The sequence below is a fragment of the Athene noctua genome, chromosome 19, assembly GCF_965140245.1.
Source record: "Athene noctua chromosome 19, bAthNoc1.hap1.1, whole genome shotgun sequence".
Taxonomy (NCBI): Eukaryota; Metazoa; Chordata; class Aves; order Strigiformes; family Strigidae; genus Athene; species Athene noctua.
In genome coordinates this window covers 6,653,484-6,669,818 of record NC_134055.1, presented here as the reverse complement: position 1 = coordinate 6,669,818, position 16,335 = coordinate 6,653,484, and the positions used below count along the sequence as shown (strand labels likewise).

General features: G+C 40.3%; 1 protein-coding gene across 7 annotated transcripts; it reads left to right on the top strand.

The window, feature by feature from the left end:
* The first annotated feature begins 596 nt into the window (after positions 1-596).
* On the top strand, positions 597-16,026 carry KCTD7 (potassium channel tetramerization domain containing 7). Of its 7 annotated transcripts, none has more exons than XM_074923132.1 (6): positions 597-890; positions 2,651-2,770; positions 5,147-5,339; positions 6,265-6,434; positions 8,085-8,263; positions 8,777-16,026. In XM_074923132.1, the coding sequence occupies exons 3-6, from the start codon at positions 5,196-5,198 to the stop codon at positions 9,151-9,153; spliced, it is 870 nt and encodes a 289-aa protein (XP_074779233.1). In that variant the 5' UTR covers positions 597-890; positions 2,651-2,770; positions 5,147-5,195; the 3' UTR covers positions 9,154-16,026. The 7 variants fall into 7 exon arrangements, 5 of the variants coding, with proteins under 5 accessions (XP_074779233.1, XP_074779231.1, XP_074779230.1 ...); XM_074923130.1 differs by lacking the exon at positions 597-890 and adding an exon at positions 897-1,176; XR_012634873.1 differs by lacking the exons at positions 597-890; positions 2,651-2,770 and adding an exon at positions 4,212-4,256 and having other exon boundaries at positions 8,777-9,381; positions 11,749-16,026.
* Positions 16,027-16,335: the final 309 nt, after the last annotated feature.

The window sequence follows — 16,335 nt, the reverse complement described above, 5'->3', positions numbered from 1 at the left end:
CTTTCAGGATTTGAAACGGTTTTGCCTTCCCTCTGTTTCTTTTCTTGCGACAACTCCCTTTTGAGATCATTAACCTATTTGTAAAACCACCAGTGGACGAACGACGAAAAGTGCCTTCGGGAAATGTTAATTTTACAGCTGGGTACAGATTTACCAAATCCTGACCAAATACACTTTTTTTTTTTTTTCCCAAAAAAGTAAACCGGGAGCCCCCCCTAGTGCCAAGCCAGGGCCCTGCTGCCCCTCGTTTCTCCCTGGCCGCTCCGCCGGTGCCACACGCGGTTTGTCACCGCGGAGCCGCGGCTGCCTGGGGCGGCGGGAACCGGCCGGGCTGCCCCGGGACCGGCCGCTGCCTTTCCCGGTGCCGGGGGAGCCGGGTGCCGGCACAAGCGTTTCCCTCACGGAAGGACAATTAATTGATGAGTTAGGGGATGTTTTCCCTCACGGGTGAGCAGAACTGAGGGAAAAAAAAAAAAAAAACAAAACAAAACACGACGCGGCCGTGGCTGTGGGAGCGGTGCGGGGGGGGTGTGTGTCTCCCGCCGCCCCCCGTGCGGGGACAGTCCCGGTCCCCGTCCCCGCCTCGGCGGCCCCGCCCGCGCGGGACCCGGATGGGCCCTACGTGACGCGGGGGCGCGGCGGCCGCTCTCGCTCCCCCCTCCGGAGCCGCCGCCGCGGGCGGGCAGCAGGGGAGGGCGGGCGGCGCCGCTCCTCGGCGGGACGGGCGGGGGAGAGGCGGCGTTGCGCCCCCTCCCCCGCTTCGGGTGACGGCCCGTGTCCCTCCTGCGGAAGACGCGGCGGCAGGTGGTGCCCCGGCGGCCCGGCAGGGGGCGTCAGCGCGGCGGCGGCCCCGGTAACCGGCCACCGGCACGGCGGGAGCCGCCCGTCAGGTGAGGGGCGGGAAAACACCCCGCGGCGTCGGGCTGAGGCGCTGCCCGGGCCCGGCCCGCGGGACGGGAGGTGCCGGCCGAGCGCTGCGGGAACGGCCGTTTCCAGTGACCGCCGGGGGAGCGGGGAGCTGTCGCCTGCCCGGGGCCGCCGCCACAGCGCCGGCGGCGTCGCGGCTGGACCCGGGCCTGGGCCGGTCACACCACGGAAAGTCGACTCCCGCGTCTGCAGGCGCCTTCTGGTGAACTCCGTTAACGTTTAGGCTGTTTAGAAAGACCTAGCAAGGCGGTAAGCGACAGTTAATATTTAAGTGCCGAATTAAGACTTAATTTGCTGGACCCCCGGCTTACCCGCACGGTTTCTGAGCTCGCGTGGGACTGTGCTGCCCCGTCCGCGAGTGGGATGGTGCCTCCACACCTCACGGCGGTGAAACTGGGAAGCTGCTTCAAGCTCATAAAAGCTTCTCCGTGCTGTGAAATTCTGCGTAAGGCGGTAGTTGGTGCAACCAGTGAGTACAGCCTGAGTAGCCTTAATCCACTGGTCATTTGGCCTCCCCGCTGTCCTGTTCCTACCCAGGAAGGTCACTGGTGATGAAGTGTCCCATCGTATCCTCCAACACCGTGTGTCTTTGCTCTCTAATGCAAAAGTTAAGTTACAGTATCCCTTCATCATACCCTGTGTTGACTTTTGCTAATGACTAGAGATGCTGAGCATGTCCAGGATTTTACAGTCAAATGTATAATACAGTTTACTGCAGCTCAGCGATCCCTGCCCTTTTTCAGGATGTTTCTTTGCTATTCTGACACAGATTCATTAGAATTAACTAGATACCGCGTCTTTTACCACTTTTTTTTCCACACAAACCTTTGATCATCAGAGTCTCTTGAAGTATGCTGTGGACACTGCTAAGTCAGGTCTCATTCTGTGTCCTCACAGGGACCCAGTTTCTATTGAAAAGAGGAGAACCTTCCTAGCAATCTGGTTGGTATCTCCTCAAAACAGGCACATTACAATGAGTTAGCTTTGAATAGCAGTTTGTAGGTCTCCTGTGATCGATTCATACATCAGTATATTGATGAAAAAGACTTTGACCGAGTAATCATTATGTCACCTTTCTGTAAGCACGTACCACTGTAACCTCAAAAGGTATTTAAGAGAAAGTTGTTTTGAACTGATAGGGAAAAATTGGAACAGCAGACCCTTGAAAAGCTTTTTTGAATCTTAGCATCAAGTAAAACTCGATGCAGCTTTAGGGTTGCTATCATTGCCTAGGGAATGAAGTAAAACTTGCAAGTCCAGTTCCTTTAGTAAAGCTTTCTTTGGTGTGTGTATGTGAGACAGTAGCTGAGCTGTGGATAACAAAGCTCCAGGAAGTCATCTCTGCCATTTAAATGACAGGTAGCTTGTAAACTGGAAGGAGGGTGCTGAGGTATGGTTCAAGTTAAACGTTTGATTTAGTGATAATTTTGTTTATTGATGTTTTCTCATTAATCATCTGTTGATCTGGACCTCGGCTTACTTTAAAGTGAAATGGATGCATTTTACTTAGTTTAAATAAGCAAAACAAACTCTGTAACTTTAATGAGAGATTTTAAAAAGAAATGGTTTTGTGCATAGTTAATAGTAATTAGTGCATATGCTTTGAGTGGCAAGAAGAGAATATTCAGGTGGATGCATATTCCTTGTGAAATGCAGAGAACCAAAATGCAGAAGATTGTATGTCAGAAGACTGGCCAGTGATTAGCTTATGTTTTTCTTTTAGGAAGCTTTCTGTTCCAGTCAGCAAACTGCTGTTTCACTACTCCGTGTCTGTGGATGAACAGGAAGTGAAGCAAACCCAGAGAGGAACTTCACTTACCTTTTAATGAACATCAAAAAACAGGTTAAACTTGTCAATGATCAATCTCTTCATTTTACTACCACTGATCTTATTCTTGAAATCCTGCACTAATTATGGGCTGAGATCTTGTATGCTAAACCTCACTATGTAGGAGAGTGTTTTGTGTAAATGTTCCAAGGGCAAAGAAGGTTATTACTCATGAGCGTAACATAATCAACATATGCTCTCTCATGGTTTTTTTTCCTAAACCTTGGTGTCCTGTCGAAGGAGGATTATGAAAGAGGAAGAGTAATTCCTTTTTCTCAAACCTCTACCTCTCTTGGGAAAGAGGACCTTTTTGGTATAGTGCCAAATGGATGAACTTAACCCAAAACACATTATGTGGTCCATGATTCCAAAACACTTAATGGAGCTGAATCTTGTACGCTCCATTTATGTGAAATCTATGGGATGTTCTTGAAAAGTGTAGACAAAGATCAAATTTTTGGTCAGTCTTGAGTTCTTTTAAATAGCCTTAAGAGAACTGGAAATACAGGAGCCAAAGCACTGGTGTCAAGTTAAAGCATTATAAATAATATATTCACAGTAAATAGAGGCTCACACTCAATTTTGACTGTGCATCTTATAAATTAAGCTTCTGCAAGCTGCTTTTTGTTGATAATTTGCTTACCTCCTTAAAGGAGCCCCTACCAAAATAATCTTTCATTTATGTTGTGTATGTTCTTTATTTTTGAGACATACTTTACTTGTTTTGATAACTGATGATGTCAGAATAAATGTTGTTTTCAGACAAATATTAAAATCATTAATAGGGTGTGGACATTGACAAGCCCTTCCATCCTTGTTTATCTGCCTGTGCATTGTACTGTAGTGGAAAAATGATTATGAAGTCAAAGTCCATTTTTTGAACTGTAGAGAAGAGAAATTAAATACCCATCTTGAGTTGAGACAAACCTCTTAACAAGCTGCAGTTTAAAAAGACATTTTTAAAACTTCACAGTACCCACTTATCTAGGTTTATTGGGTTGTTAAACAGGATCTAGAATTCACCTCCACATTTTGGTGAAACAAGGCCGTGTATATTCCCACAGAGTGTGGAGGTTTTGATCTGATTAGCTCTCTGAAGAGTATCTGTTTTGACCAGGAGCATCCCGGTTCTGTCTGGGCTCATTTTGAACTTGCAGCGTTTTCTTTAAGAGCTAAGATCTACAGACAGCCTGACGGTGTGCGTAACGACTGTGTTAGCAGAATCAGTAAGGCAGAATAATTAATCATGGCTGTTAAAATTTTATGTCATTTCTGCTTGTTGATTTTGAGTGGAAGTAACCTTTATGAAACATTTATTTAGTCAATAAGTAAATGTACCAGATGTGGTTGTGCAAATATTCCTTCTCTTTTTATATGTTACGGTGATTTGAGAGAAGGAGCTTAGAGGATTAGAGAACTAGGTAAAGCCTCCAGTAGTATAATGGTTTTGTTAGGCTGTTGTGATGCCACTGGAGACACCGCAGCAATCCTGGAAACAGAGGTACTTTTTACATGATGCAGCGTAAAGAGAACAGCAGGGTTTCCACTCTTTCCTGCTCTGCTCTTTCAATTACTATTTTTATAATGCAGCTTATTGTTAGTCCTCTGGTTGAAGATGGCCTGTGAAAGCATTGTAGTTGGTGTTGCTATGCATTTTTATTCTTTTTTTCTGCATAGGAAAGGCAATTGTTAATTAGCAGCAAATGCACGGTGTAATACGCGGAGTTAAATACACGCGGATGAGATGCGTGCGTTTGCGTACAGTACGATGTGGTGCAGCGGGCAGGAAAACATCCGCTTTCTCCGGTTAGAAAACTCAGTTCTCTCATTTCACAGGGAATGCTCGAACTGAACCGAGAGCCCCTGCAGTGCCCGTCATTGTGCAGCGCGGGCTCTGATCCGCTGTCGCGGCTGAAGGTGGCGGCCGGGGGGGTGGGGTGGGAGCAGGAGCCCGTTGCCCGGCGCTCACGGCCAATGACGATGTGCACTTCGGGCCGTGCCGCTGCCGATGGCCTATTGCGATGGACCCGTGGAACGGCGGCCACCCAAATTCACCCACCAGAATGACATTCTGCTGCAAAAGCGTGACGGAGCCAATCACACCCGGCACCGCGCAGCCAATGGACGCCGGTCTCTTACCCAGGCGCTGGCAGGGGCTGTGTCTCTGTAGGACCTCGGTACAGCTCTGCCAGCGGCATTCCTGCAGAGACAGCCCTCTCCGGGTTTGTTTCCCAGCACAATAGTCGCCCTTGCTGTGATTCGTTTCCCAGTAACAGCAATGCTATTGTAAATGATTGCTGTAAAGCCGGGGAGCGACGTGCCTTGCCTGCCACGTGATCTGCAGCTGGTGGGGACAGTGCCTGAGTAATTTGGGTCTTGTTTCCCGTTTAGCATTGCCACGGCTGCCTACCCAGCAGACCTGCTTACGAGAGCCAGAGGGATGGTGGTAGTTACGGGGCAGAACAAAGTGAGTGGAAACCCGGATGATGCCATGTCGAGCTCAGATGCAGAGGATGATTTCCAAGAGCCAGCCACTCCTACTGCAACCCAGGCAGGACAAGCACTACCTCTGCTGCCTCAGCAGGTAAGAGCTCTCTGGGACTGTTCATCTGATAAGGTCCAGTTACTGCAGCATGTACTGCTCAGGTGCCAGAGAATTCAGGATCTCTTTGTTGGAGTATTTATGGATATCCAGTTCAGTTTCCATTAGCAGTTAAATAGAAGTCATTATATAAAAACTAGAATAGAATAGAATAGAATAGAATAGAATAGAATAGAATAGAATAGAATAGAATAGAATAGAATGAAAACATAGAATGAAAACATAGAATGAAAACATAGAATGAAAACTTAGAATGAAAACTTAGAATGAAAACTTAGAATAAAACTTAAGTCTTTTGAATTTCACTTCATTAGCTTGACAGCGTTGCTCAGAATTTCCATCAATGTTTGGACTTGACAAACATATGTGTTTATTCTAGTACCAAGACATCTTAAGGTGTGATATTAAGATTTTATGCCTGCTGTAAATTTTCAGTGTATAGTATACCGTAGTGTAGTAGTGTAAAGTAACCAGCAGAGTAGCAACTGAGTGCAAGTCCCAAGGTTGGCCTGAGATTTCCTACCTTTGTGGGGGGTCATGGGGGTGTGTGTAAGGGTGGGGAGGGGTTTTTGTTTTGTTTTTTCTTTTCCTCAAAAGAGCCAACAGGAATCATTCATGCTTTTAATGAATATGTGGTATTAAGGCTGATTACTGCTGTTTCACATTTCCAACTAAAATGAAAACATTCACTCATTACACCCAGAAGCCAGCCAAAGTATTCAAATTGTTAACCCTTGAACCTCACTGTTTTGTGGTGACAGACCAGGAAGGAAACAGTTGTTGAACCAAATTGTGTCACAGTGCCAAAGACTGTATGCTGTGTCTTCTAGCAGTGGTAACCCTTTTGGCCTGAACATGTCTGCAAAGGACTAGAGGCTCATTTCTGATGATGTGATTGCTTTTGCAGTTTCCAGAAGTTGTCCCACTAAACGTAGGAGGCATGTATTTTACAACAAGACTGTCAACACTGAGACGTTATGAGGACACAATGTTGGCAGCTATGTTCAGTGGAAGACACTATATTCCAACAGATGCTGAAGGCAGATATTTTATTGACAGAGATGGAACCTACTTTGGGTATGTACAGTGTCCTCAGTAGTATACTTTAAAAGTTGTTACTGAATAAAATTATTTTTAAATAAAAAGAAGTTTTAATTTTTTTTTTCCCTGTAGTTTATTGGTGTAGTAGGTAACTGTGACTTTCTGGCATCCAAGCTTTCAAAACATCTCAAGGGAAGAGTATATTGCAGTTAAAAAACTACTTGTTTTAGTCCTAAGAGCTTAAGTTTTAATTTGGGGAAAGAAAAACAAACAATGTTTTGAATTTGTGCATTGTCTTGTCTAGAGTATCTCCTTTCAAGGTATCACTGTTTTGATGTTTTAAAAAAGTATATATTTGGCATTGCTTTTCATAGGAAGCTTTTTTGTGCAACACTGTTTTTTAACTGATATTACAGTATTTATGATAAAGAGGGAATGGAAGGAATGCATCTAGGTTTCTTAAACAGTTGCAAGTATGATGTTTTCAGTGATTAACAGTATATAACTGTTAAAAAAGCACAAGCCTCAAAGAGTTTTTTTTTTAAAAATATATTTGCTGGTAGTGCCACATTCCTTCGCTTTCAGGATTCCTCCTTATGTGTTTATCTTTCATTTTAATTAAACTAACCTGATCTTACTAATACTCTTTGAATTGGTGTGAGATTGCTAGCAAAGGTAAGCAGTTTTTGTGGGTCAGTGTTCATGGGTTAAGATCTTTGCCCAAAGCACAATTTGCAATTTAACTTGTATTTCTTGTTTCTCCTTTGTAGACATTTCCTTAATCTCTTCAACTAAGAAGGGTTGGATTATTTTCAAAGCACATTTGGACTGTACTATAATCTGGGACAGAAATAAATTAAGCCACTATATTTATTGGGAAATAATTGTTTCTTTACGTTTGGCACTTTGAAAGTGCCTGCCACCTTGTTGGGAAATCAATTTATTTGTGATGTTATCAATCTGAATTCAAAATATAGCTGGAACAGAGAGCCAAGTTAGCACTTGCTGTATTTGTTGACATTCTAATGAAGATTGTAGTAATGCTTGTTTTATTTGATATGGTCAGTAATTTTGTGGTTAATGCTTTTAAAGTGATTTCTTACCCTATTAAAAATCTTGTAGCTTAACAGTGTTTCAGAACTAGAAGGAAGTGTTCTCTCTCGCTCTTCCTTATTACTGTTACATATACTATAAGTACATGGCTCTGATCCCATGAAGAAAACACCTCCTGTGCAAATGCACCATTCATTCAGTTAGGATACTGGTTCTGTGTGGGATAAAATGTCCATGCATATGATTCTCCAGGAAAATGGAAAAGATTATTATGTCACAGACCTAAATTTGAAATACAGTGACTACTATGTCTTTCTCATTAAATACTGTGTCCTCTTTTAAGTGGATACTCTACCTTGAGCTTTTTGTGTGAAATTTGATGGTATATTTTGGAGCGAGTTTTGACATTAACAGAGGCAAAATGTGAAATGATGACTTGGAAATTTGGATGCAACACATGCTTTTAAAAACATATGTTGGAAATACAACTCGGTTATTTCAGTTACTGTCTAAGTGTAAGGATTTTTGTCTCAATAGAATAAACAATGAATATCTAGTGTTTCCTCTCCTTTCCCACCTGCAATAGTTTTGGCAGAAACATGTTACTTAATAATATTTTTGCCCTTTTTTTAGAGACATACTTAACTTTCTACGATCTGGTGACCTGCCATCCAGAGAACGAGTGAGGTCAGTTTACAAGGAAGCTCAGTATTATTCTATAGGACCATTGCTAGACAATCTAGAGGATATCCAGCCTCTTAAAGGAGAAAAAGTTAGACAAGCTTTCCTGGGCCTGATGCCATATTACAAAGGTAAATAAACAAAGTAGTATTGACTGTTTCTTCTAGTGTGATTCAAGTAGTATACACAGTGCTTTCAGGTCTGCTTTCAGCTCTCAAACTAATTGCATTGTATTTGAGAAGTTTATTATGAACTTTTCATGCTCTTTAGATCTTTAAGGTCTCCATGTCGAGCTTGTTCCTGCTGCATCCAAGGATGTGGATTTTTATGCTGTCTTAAAAGGAAGCAAGATCTAGGCCATAACATGCAAGGCTTATTAAAAGAGGTTTCTCTGCCTCTGCATTTGTTTTGTTATTACCGGCAACTGAATAAACTTGGGGAAATAGTAAGGACACCAAGTTCACAAGATAACCGAGATTGATTTAATTACTATATATCTAGCTACATGCAGCTTCCTGTTGCTGCTAATGTTAAGAATAACTTGTTAATCACTGCAGTAATGTATTTCACACAAAATAATTGCATTTGTTTTCTTTTGCTAGGTGCTTCATTGTTATTTTCATCTTTTTTTTTTTTTTTTTTAGATCATTTGGAACGAATAATCGAAATTGCAAAGCTTAGAGCTATGCAGAGAAAAGCAAGATTTGCAAAATTGAAGGTCTGTGTCTTCAAGGAAGAGATGCCCATCACTCCCTATGAATGCCCACATTTCAATTCGTTACGTTTTGAAAGGAGTGAAAGTGAGACAAAGCTATTTGAACATCACTGCGAAGTAGATGTATCTTTTGGCCCCTGGGAGGCTGTGGCTGATGTATATGATCTTCTGCACTGTATTGTGACAGACCTGTCTGATAGAGGGATAACTGTGGATCATCAGTGTATTGGCGTGTGTGATAAACACCTGATCAATCACTATTACTGTAAGCGTCCTATCTATGAATTCAAGATTACTTGGTGGTGAGTTATTTTATCCAGAACGGTGCACAGGATAAAAGGACTTCTAGACGACAATTGCTTTTAATATTTTTGCAACGTGTCTCTGGAAATGCATTGCTGCTAACGTATGTTGGAATCAGTCTGCTGAAATGTTGGCTAATGCTTAGCTGCTCAGCAAAAGGGAACCTGTTAGAGAGGCTGAAAAACCTCTGAAATCTTGAAAAACCAGCCTGAAACAAGACTGTTGGCTCAGGTACCTTAACGAGGCACAAAACAAAATCACCTCATGGAAATTATGGAGAGGAGCGTCTAACTTTTTTTAAGAGAAGATGCCACCTACCATGTGGCTTCAGTATCATAGTCTGCAAAATGGGTATTGCAGACATCACCTGCATTATTGTAAAGCCGGGGTGCTAATAATGCTGACATAAACGTGGTTGAATTTTACCCACTTAGAAATGTTTTAGTCACTGCTTTATAAATTACTTACCACTATATAAATCTGAGTAACACCCAGCACAGATATTCTGGAAATTTAATGTTGTTATAATAGGTCATTTAAAAAAAAAAAAGTATTCCCTACACATTATTAATTGTTGTTACAATCAAGCTATATATTTTTTTTAATTAAGAATCTGTATTGTGAATTATTATATTTCAATTATTTCCGTTGTTATAAAAAGGAATAGCAGATTTGGAATATATTCCTTAATGCTTTTAGGAATAATAACTGTTCATGGAGGACTTGTGCCTGTTTTTAGCCTTAGAAATTCTAAATGTTTACAGTATCTACAAAACAAGAAGCTCTACAGAATCAGGTCATTTACAAAGGCTTTTGGTAAATGAGAAAAACCTGTATGTATGTTCCTATTAGCAGAAGCAAGAGGAATATTTAATGTGTATTATTTTATTACTGACTTTTTACATTCTGTGATATTAAACTTTGTTCTAGAGTTAGAGTCAAAGGATAATATTAGACCAATGCTTCCTTCACCTCACCTTCTTCAGACAATTAAGTCTCAGTTTTAACATTCTTGTTGACCCTTTTTGGTGTAATATCGAGAAAAAAAGTTTCAACCTTCATATTCAAATCTCTCTCCAATTATAAACCAGTATATCTGAGTAGTAAATTTTTTTCCACACAGGAAGAGGCAGCCATTGCAGAATCCTATTGTTTTCAGAAGGTAACTGTTGCACTTCTAATATTAGTAACCAGAGCCTGAAGTTGAATCACTTTATGTCCAAAACAGAGGTAGAGCTAAACATTTGAAGATACTACTGGTTTGTGAGGTACAGAAAACTCAAGTTTTTCTAAAAGACCCCACTTGAAGTGGTCTCAAAGAGAGAGGGAAGGTAAATGCTTGCATTTTGCATTCCATTGGATTAGTTAATCCAAGAATATTGCTGAAGTAAATTTTTGACGAAAACACTTAAGAAATGTGTTAATTACAATGATAAAAATTCTGTTACCTGAAGTAATTTTTAGAATAATTCTAAGACCTTATGATCAAATTGTCTTGCAAAAAAAGAAGGAAATTGTTTGCATTGTCACACTTTTATGGATTTTTCAGAATTTTTAGTAAATTTTCTCTCTGAGGTGGGGGCATATAGCTCTAATGATCTCTTTTAAAATGTTTACTTACAGAGGATCATTGTCAAGTGCTGAGTTTCAAGTCCAGAGTTTAAATTTTGAAATGGAGGGAAGGAGGAAATTACATGCATTTGGATCTCATTTTAAGTTTGTTTAAATTGTTTTCTTAAATATTGGCCTTTGTGTTACAAGTTGTTGTAATTGTGTTTGACAACCCAAAATTAAAAGTCAAACTGAGACTAGTAAAGTTTCCCTAAAATAAGAGGAAGCTTTCATGGTTTCTTCACTCCAGTGCTGTCTTCTTTTGGGTTGTTTTTTCTTTTTTCCAGGGAATCTTAAACTGCAAACCACAATTTCTAATAAAATAATGCAAGATCTCAAAGCTGAGGCTTACAGAGTTTTGGCTGCTTGTATACTTCAGACATTTAAGTTCAGGATTTTTAGCATCAGTTTATTTAGAGACTACAATGAGAATCGTTGTTTTCCCGGATTATTTCGAGTTTTTTGCTACTTCCCATATATGTATTTACATAGGACTTAACTCTGGTTTGAATTTCAGCACTACTTGCAGAAGTGGAACACAGTCTGATTTAACAGTATATTTTTTGGTTTGGCTTTAAGAATTTTTCCACTGTTATTCTAGAGAAGCTATGATGGCAAAATTCCTGTTTCAGTCATGTTTGCTATTTCTTCATATGCACACACTGATATTTTATAACATCTTCCTGTTTATTGCTTAAATAAGTAAGGAGCGCTACCTAACCAAAAGGATAAAATGAAAATCTTGGTCTGTATCAGTTGCATCTTAATTGAAGCTTTCATCCTTCCAGATCCTCCAGAAGACAGCAAAACATTAAGTGCAATATTGAAAAAGAAGACATGGATTTGAGCCAACATGCTTTCATACATACATTCTGTATTGTGATTTGTGCAAGTTAACAATATTGGTATTGACTACACTTGTTCTAAGCAGTCGTTGTTTACAATGATTTAGATGATATTGCCTAATATGTATTCATTTTTTGACAGAAACAGAAGAGTTGTGCAGGTGGATGTCAGGGGAGTATAATCTAATAACTGGTTTATATAACATTACTGACTTTTCTTGGCGTATAGCGTAATTTTTGAAATTCTGCGTTTGCAACAAAAATGTGAGTAGCTGATTTACTAAATCCATGTTTAAGATTATTAATGTTTTTGTATATCATGAATGCTTTATAATTGTCTAATTAAACTAAATGCCTATGTAATACTGCTTTTTTTTTTTCTTTAGGACTTTTCTTTGTATCTGGCTAGGCCAGAGGTTTGCTAGAACATATTTACCTATTTTTCTGTGCTTCTTCTACTTAGCTTTTTGCCACTTCATCATCTACACTGCTACTTTTGCACCCCCACACTCAGAATACCCTGTGTTTGCAAGCTGACACCACAGACAAATTGGCCATGCAGTACAGAGTCTCATGTCATCAATACAACGTTGCTATGAATATCATGTTTGCAGATCATTAAAAGCACAGTGCATGTCAGGCCATTTAGCTCATTCAATCTGAAGGAAAGATATTTTTTTACTTCATGTTCTGAGACAGGAATCATGCCGGTTTTGGTTCCAAATTGATATATGGGAACATGTGTGTTAGTCAACTCTTATTTATTTTTTTTTTTCCCCCCTGCCTAAATAAGAACTCTCAAATACTTTCAAAGCACGGATTGCATATCTGGATTGCAGGGATTACACTGTTTTTATGAATACTGGGGGAAATGGTGGGACAGTTGAGGGATAGTTATTTAAAAAGTAGAATTGTTAGCTATTTTTTTTTTAGGTTGCTGTGTGCCTGAACAAAAAGAGAAATCTTTTTAACATCCCCTCTATATATGCAGTGTCTAGTGGTTTTTAACAGGGAGCGAAGGGAGGTCTTACTGTCAGGTCTTATATATACTTATATACTGTCAAGTGACTTGGCCAATTTCACAGCACGTTAAATGCTTCTGCATCAGTTTTACACTTATAAAATAGGAAGGATACCTACTTGTCTTTATAAAGCACTCAGAAATGACATGAAAAAGTATTTATGTTTATGTGCAGCACCCAATTAATGACTGTTGATTTCAAGCGTTTAAAAAAAAATGTAAAATATCATAACTTTTCAACTTGGTGTGGGCTTCTTAACTTGAATACCAGAGTACGTAGTAATCTGAAATACTCATTGCTGAACTTCCATCCTCCTTGGAGGAAAGTGAAGGTATTAGCATCTTTGATCTGGGAAGCCTTTGAGCCATTAGCGGATTCTCTTCCATCCTCCTGGTGCATGTTTTCTCCCGAGACTGCTGGATTTTATTTTTTTTTTTTAACTGATTTTAACCAAAACCTATAATGAGGGATCAGCTTCTGCACTGATGAGGGTATTGGGTTCTTTGGTTTGTTTTGGGGGTTTTCAGGTCTTAGTTATCTGAATAGCAAAGGCAGTAAGTTATTGCAGCAGAAAGTTCTGCATACCCTCCCTTTTGATGTTTTGGGGTTTTTTTTACATTTTGGGATATCTGCCTCATGATGTAATACGTGCAAATACCTGAATTTGTTAATGGGAATATTTTTGAGATTTTGTTGTTGTAGTTCAGTTGTGTTAATACTCTTCCCTGAAACTAGCATGAGAGTTAAGTTTTGAGTTAAACACTGGTTTCGTGATAAACCTGCTTATGCCTCAGATGTCTCCTGCCTTCATTTTGTAAAGTGACTCATCGCAGAGGTGTTCAAATGTATGAAAAAGTAAAGGCTGTTATAGTTACAGGAAAATCAAGAATCTTCATTGATTCTCAACAATGACTCCATTAAGAGAATTGGTACTTGTCAATCCAATTGCAGTCTCCATTCTCCTGCTCCGCTTAGATGCCTGTGGCTTCAGCAGTGAAACAAAGTAGTCACAGGGTTGGGTCTGGCTAGCACAAGTCCGTGAAGGCAAAAGTCAAAGACTTCTGTCACAGAGAAGTGTACTGATCTGCATTAGCACATAATCTGGCCTTTACTGGAGTGATTGTTAAAATTCCAGCAAGCCCTGAAGGATGTTGATATTTTAAACTGTTGTAAATGATAGCTTTGTAAAACCCTAATCTGTTTTGAGCCAGATTGTTCCAATGTATGTATTGTGAAAGACAGAAAGGCTGGTCAGTCCTTTTATTTATGGTTCTCGGTATATCTGTTTACCTAGTGAAATCTGAAGCCGAGTGAGGTTGCCGATCACTGCCCCTCAGAACTGAATACAGCCAGCTTCAAAAGTATCCTATGCAGTGAGCGTGTGCTGGTTTTTGCAAATATGAAAGTGGGAGGGAATTAGTTCTGCAGTGTGTTTCCCCAGGGACAATCCTCAGTAGCTCTGAAGGATGACTTTGGTGAGATCCTGATCCACGCTCCCCCACATCTCCATTTGTCAGATGATGTGTAAGAGGCATAAGGAGATGAGGTGTCTAGTCTGAAGATTCACAGTGAGATAATGACTCTGACTGGATTCCCCCTTGGTTCTCGCCCCTTTCTCTAACCTTTAAGATGTACAACTCTATGTGCAGGAAATGTGTTAACTTCTCTCTGCTGCACCCTCAAATTTATTAGCAAGGTGAATACTTAGACTGTTTTAAACTAAATGGATTTTAGCATTACAATATTGTGACTGATAGCTGCTAAAAAATCAGTAAAAATCTTATTACCGACAAAAATACCTGAATAAATTAAAAACCTTATTTATAGCATAATCACATTAATTTCACTCTTCTGGTCTAATTTTTTCTAAAGACTGTTAAGAAATGTAAACTCTTAAGGGCTTACATCTGTTTCATAGTAATACATATTCAGGCTAAGTACCTGTATTTTGGGGTTTGAGGACTTTGTTATTTGCTTGCTGTGAGCTGAAGGATAAGTGCGTGATCTCTCATCTATTTGCTTTTTTTCTTAAAAAAAATAATTGCCGATCTAATTAAAGGTCATGATTTTCTAGCTTCATTTGGCATTTGCAGTCCCTGGGAACCTTCCTTCCCAACTTTATTCTCACTGCTCACTCTTGTTTATAGATGACCTGGGACAGGTGACGTGATGAAGAAGATGATGGAAGTACCAACGGGGAAGGTCTCATATCAGAGCTGATTGTTTGCATTGCAGAGTGTTCTTTCCATTTTATTTCAACTCTTGTGCTGTGTGAGGCAGAGGAACATTCATCACCGCTTACGTGAGGTCAGGCAGAGGATCCAGTCTGGAAGCCCAGCTAACCTCTCCACTGTTAACCCATTTTCTGTGTGAGTTCATTGTATTGTGATGTATCAAGTTAAGTGGGTGGGAAAATCCAGTGGCTGTGGATTGTACTGGGAAATACAGCAGTGACGGGTGAAGCGGTGCAGGGTCACACTTATACTTGAATTCACACTCATACTTGAATTTCAGCATTGTTTTTCAGAGGTCTGAGGACCTTTAGGCCATAGCTTATGCACTGGATCTTTCCTTTTGGCTTGGCAAAGTAGAGTAATCAAGTTTGGGATGCAACTGCCTGACAGGTAAGAGAAGACTTCAGAGCAAAAACTGTAGTAAGATGATCTCTTAACTCATCATGAATCTCTGACACATGATATTTCTTTCTTCATTTAATAACTGCTTTACTCTGGACAATTTATAGACCCCCACTGGCTTTAAGTTATGTCTGGTATTACTGAACCCTGGGGTTGTATTGATATCTGGTTGTTTATAGGTAAACAGTTGTAAATGTTTTCAGGTTGTTCACACACAGCAGAGAGGACACAGGGTAGTTCTGAGTTTGGGGCTATAGAAACATAATTTCATTTAACAAACAGAAAAAAACCCTTCAGTCTTTTGTTATCTTTCTGCAGATAAGCTAGGTTTCAGGGGGTAATTAGGTTCTGTTGTTATCTTCTGTATATAGTCCCTAACTGGAAATTTCTTGTGAGAACAGCAATTCTTAGGCATTTTACGTACACAAGCTTAGTATAAGTTTACCTCCACTTTCACTGTGACTTTTATAAATGGATTTTTTTTTTTCTGAATTATAAATTGTATGTGTCTATGCATTGTAACCCGTAATGCCTTTGAAAATCCAGCCTGGATGCTAACAATCAGGGTTTGGAATTATCTCCAAATGTGTTTTGTTTTTTTAAGTAAGTTGATGTGTGATGTTTGATACTGTGGATACTGTGGTGTATTGTTTCTTACTATGTTAGACATTTCAGTTCAGGTAATATATAGCCTATGTTTTTTATTTACAATACATGGAAGAAAATGTGGCTATAAAGTTTGTGTTGTGCAATAAAAGTGTATTACTCTGATAATCGTTGGAATCTGGCTAATTTGGTCTGCAGCCACTGCAGTCCCCCTCCTCATATTCCCTAATGATTTGAGTTTGCTTTGCCCGAGTGCAAACAAAAAGACACCAATCTCTGTCCCAGGCTTCATCTAACGGCACCAGCCACTAACTCGTCCATCAGCACTTCCTTAACAGATGGCACTTACGCAATGTCTGCAGTCTCCTCGGGGAGACCGGCTGGTATCAGATCCTTCTAGTTCTGCTTCCTTCCCTCTGTACCCACCCGTTCATGTGAAACAGCCCAGAGAAGGTCTGTACTGTC

Bases quoted from the DNA above. Each gene is read 5' to 3' on its own strand.
- KCTD7 (XM_074923128.1), top strand. From the start codon at position 4,219: ATGCCACTGGAGACACCGCAGCAATCCTGGAAACAGAG. The intron at 5,340-6,264 runs GTAAGAGCTCTC...TTGCTTTTGCAG, and splicing joins TACCTCTGCTGCCTCAGCAG to TTTCCAGAAGTTGTCCCACT. The intron at 8,264-8,776 runs GTAAATAAACAA...TTTTTTTTTTAG, and splicing joins CCTGATGCCATATTACAAAG to ATCATTTGGAACGAATAATC.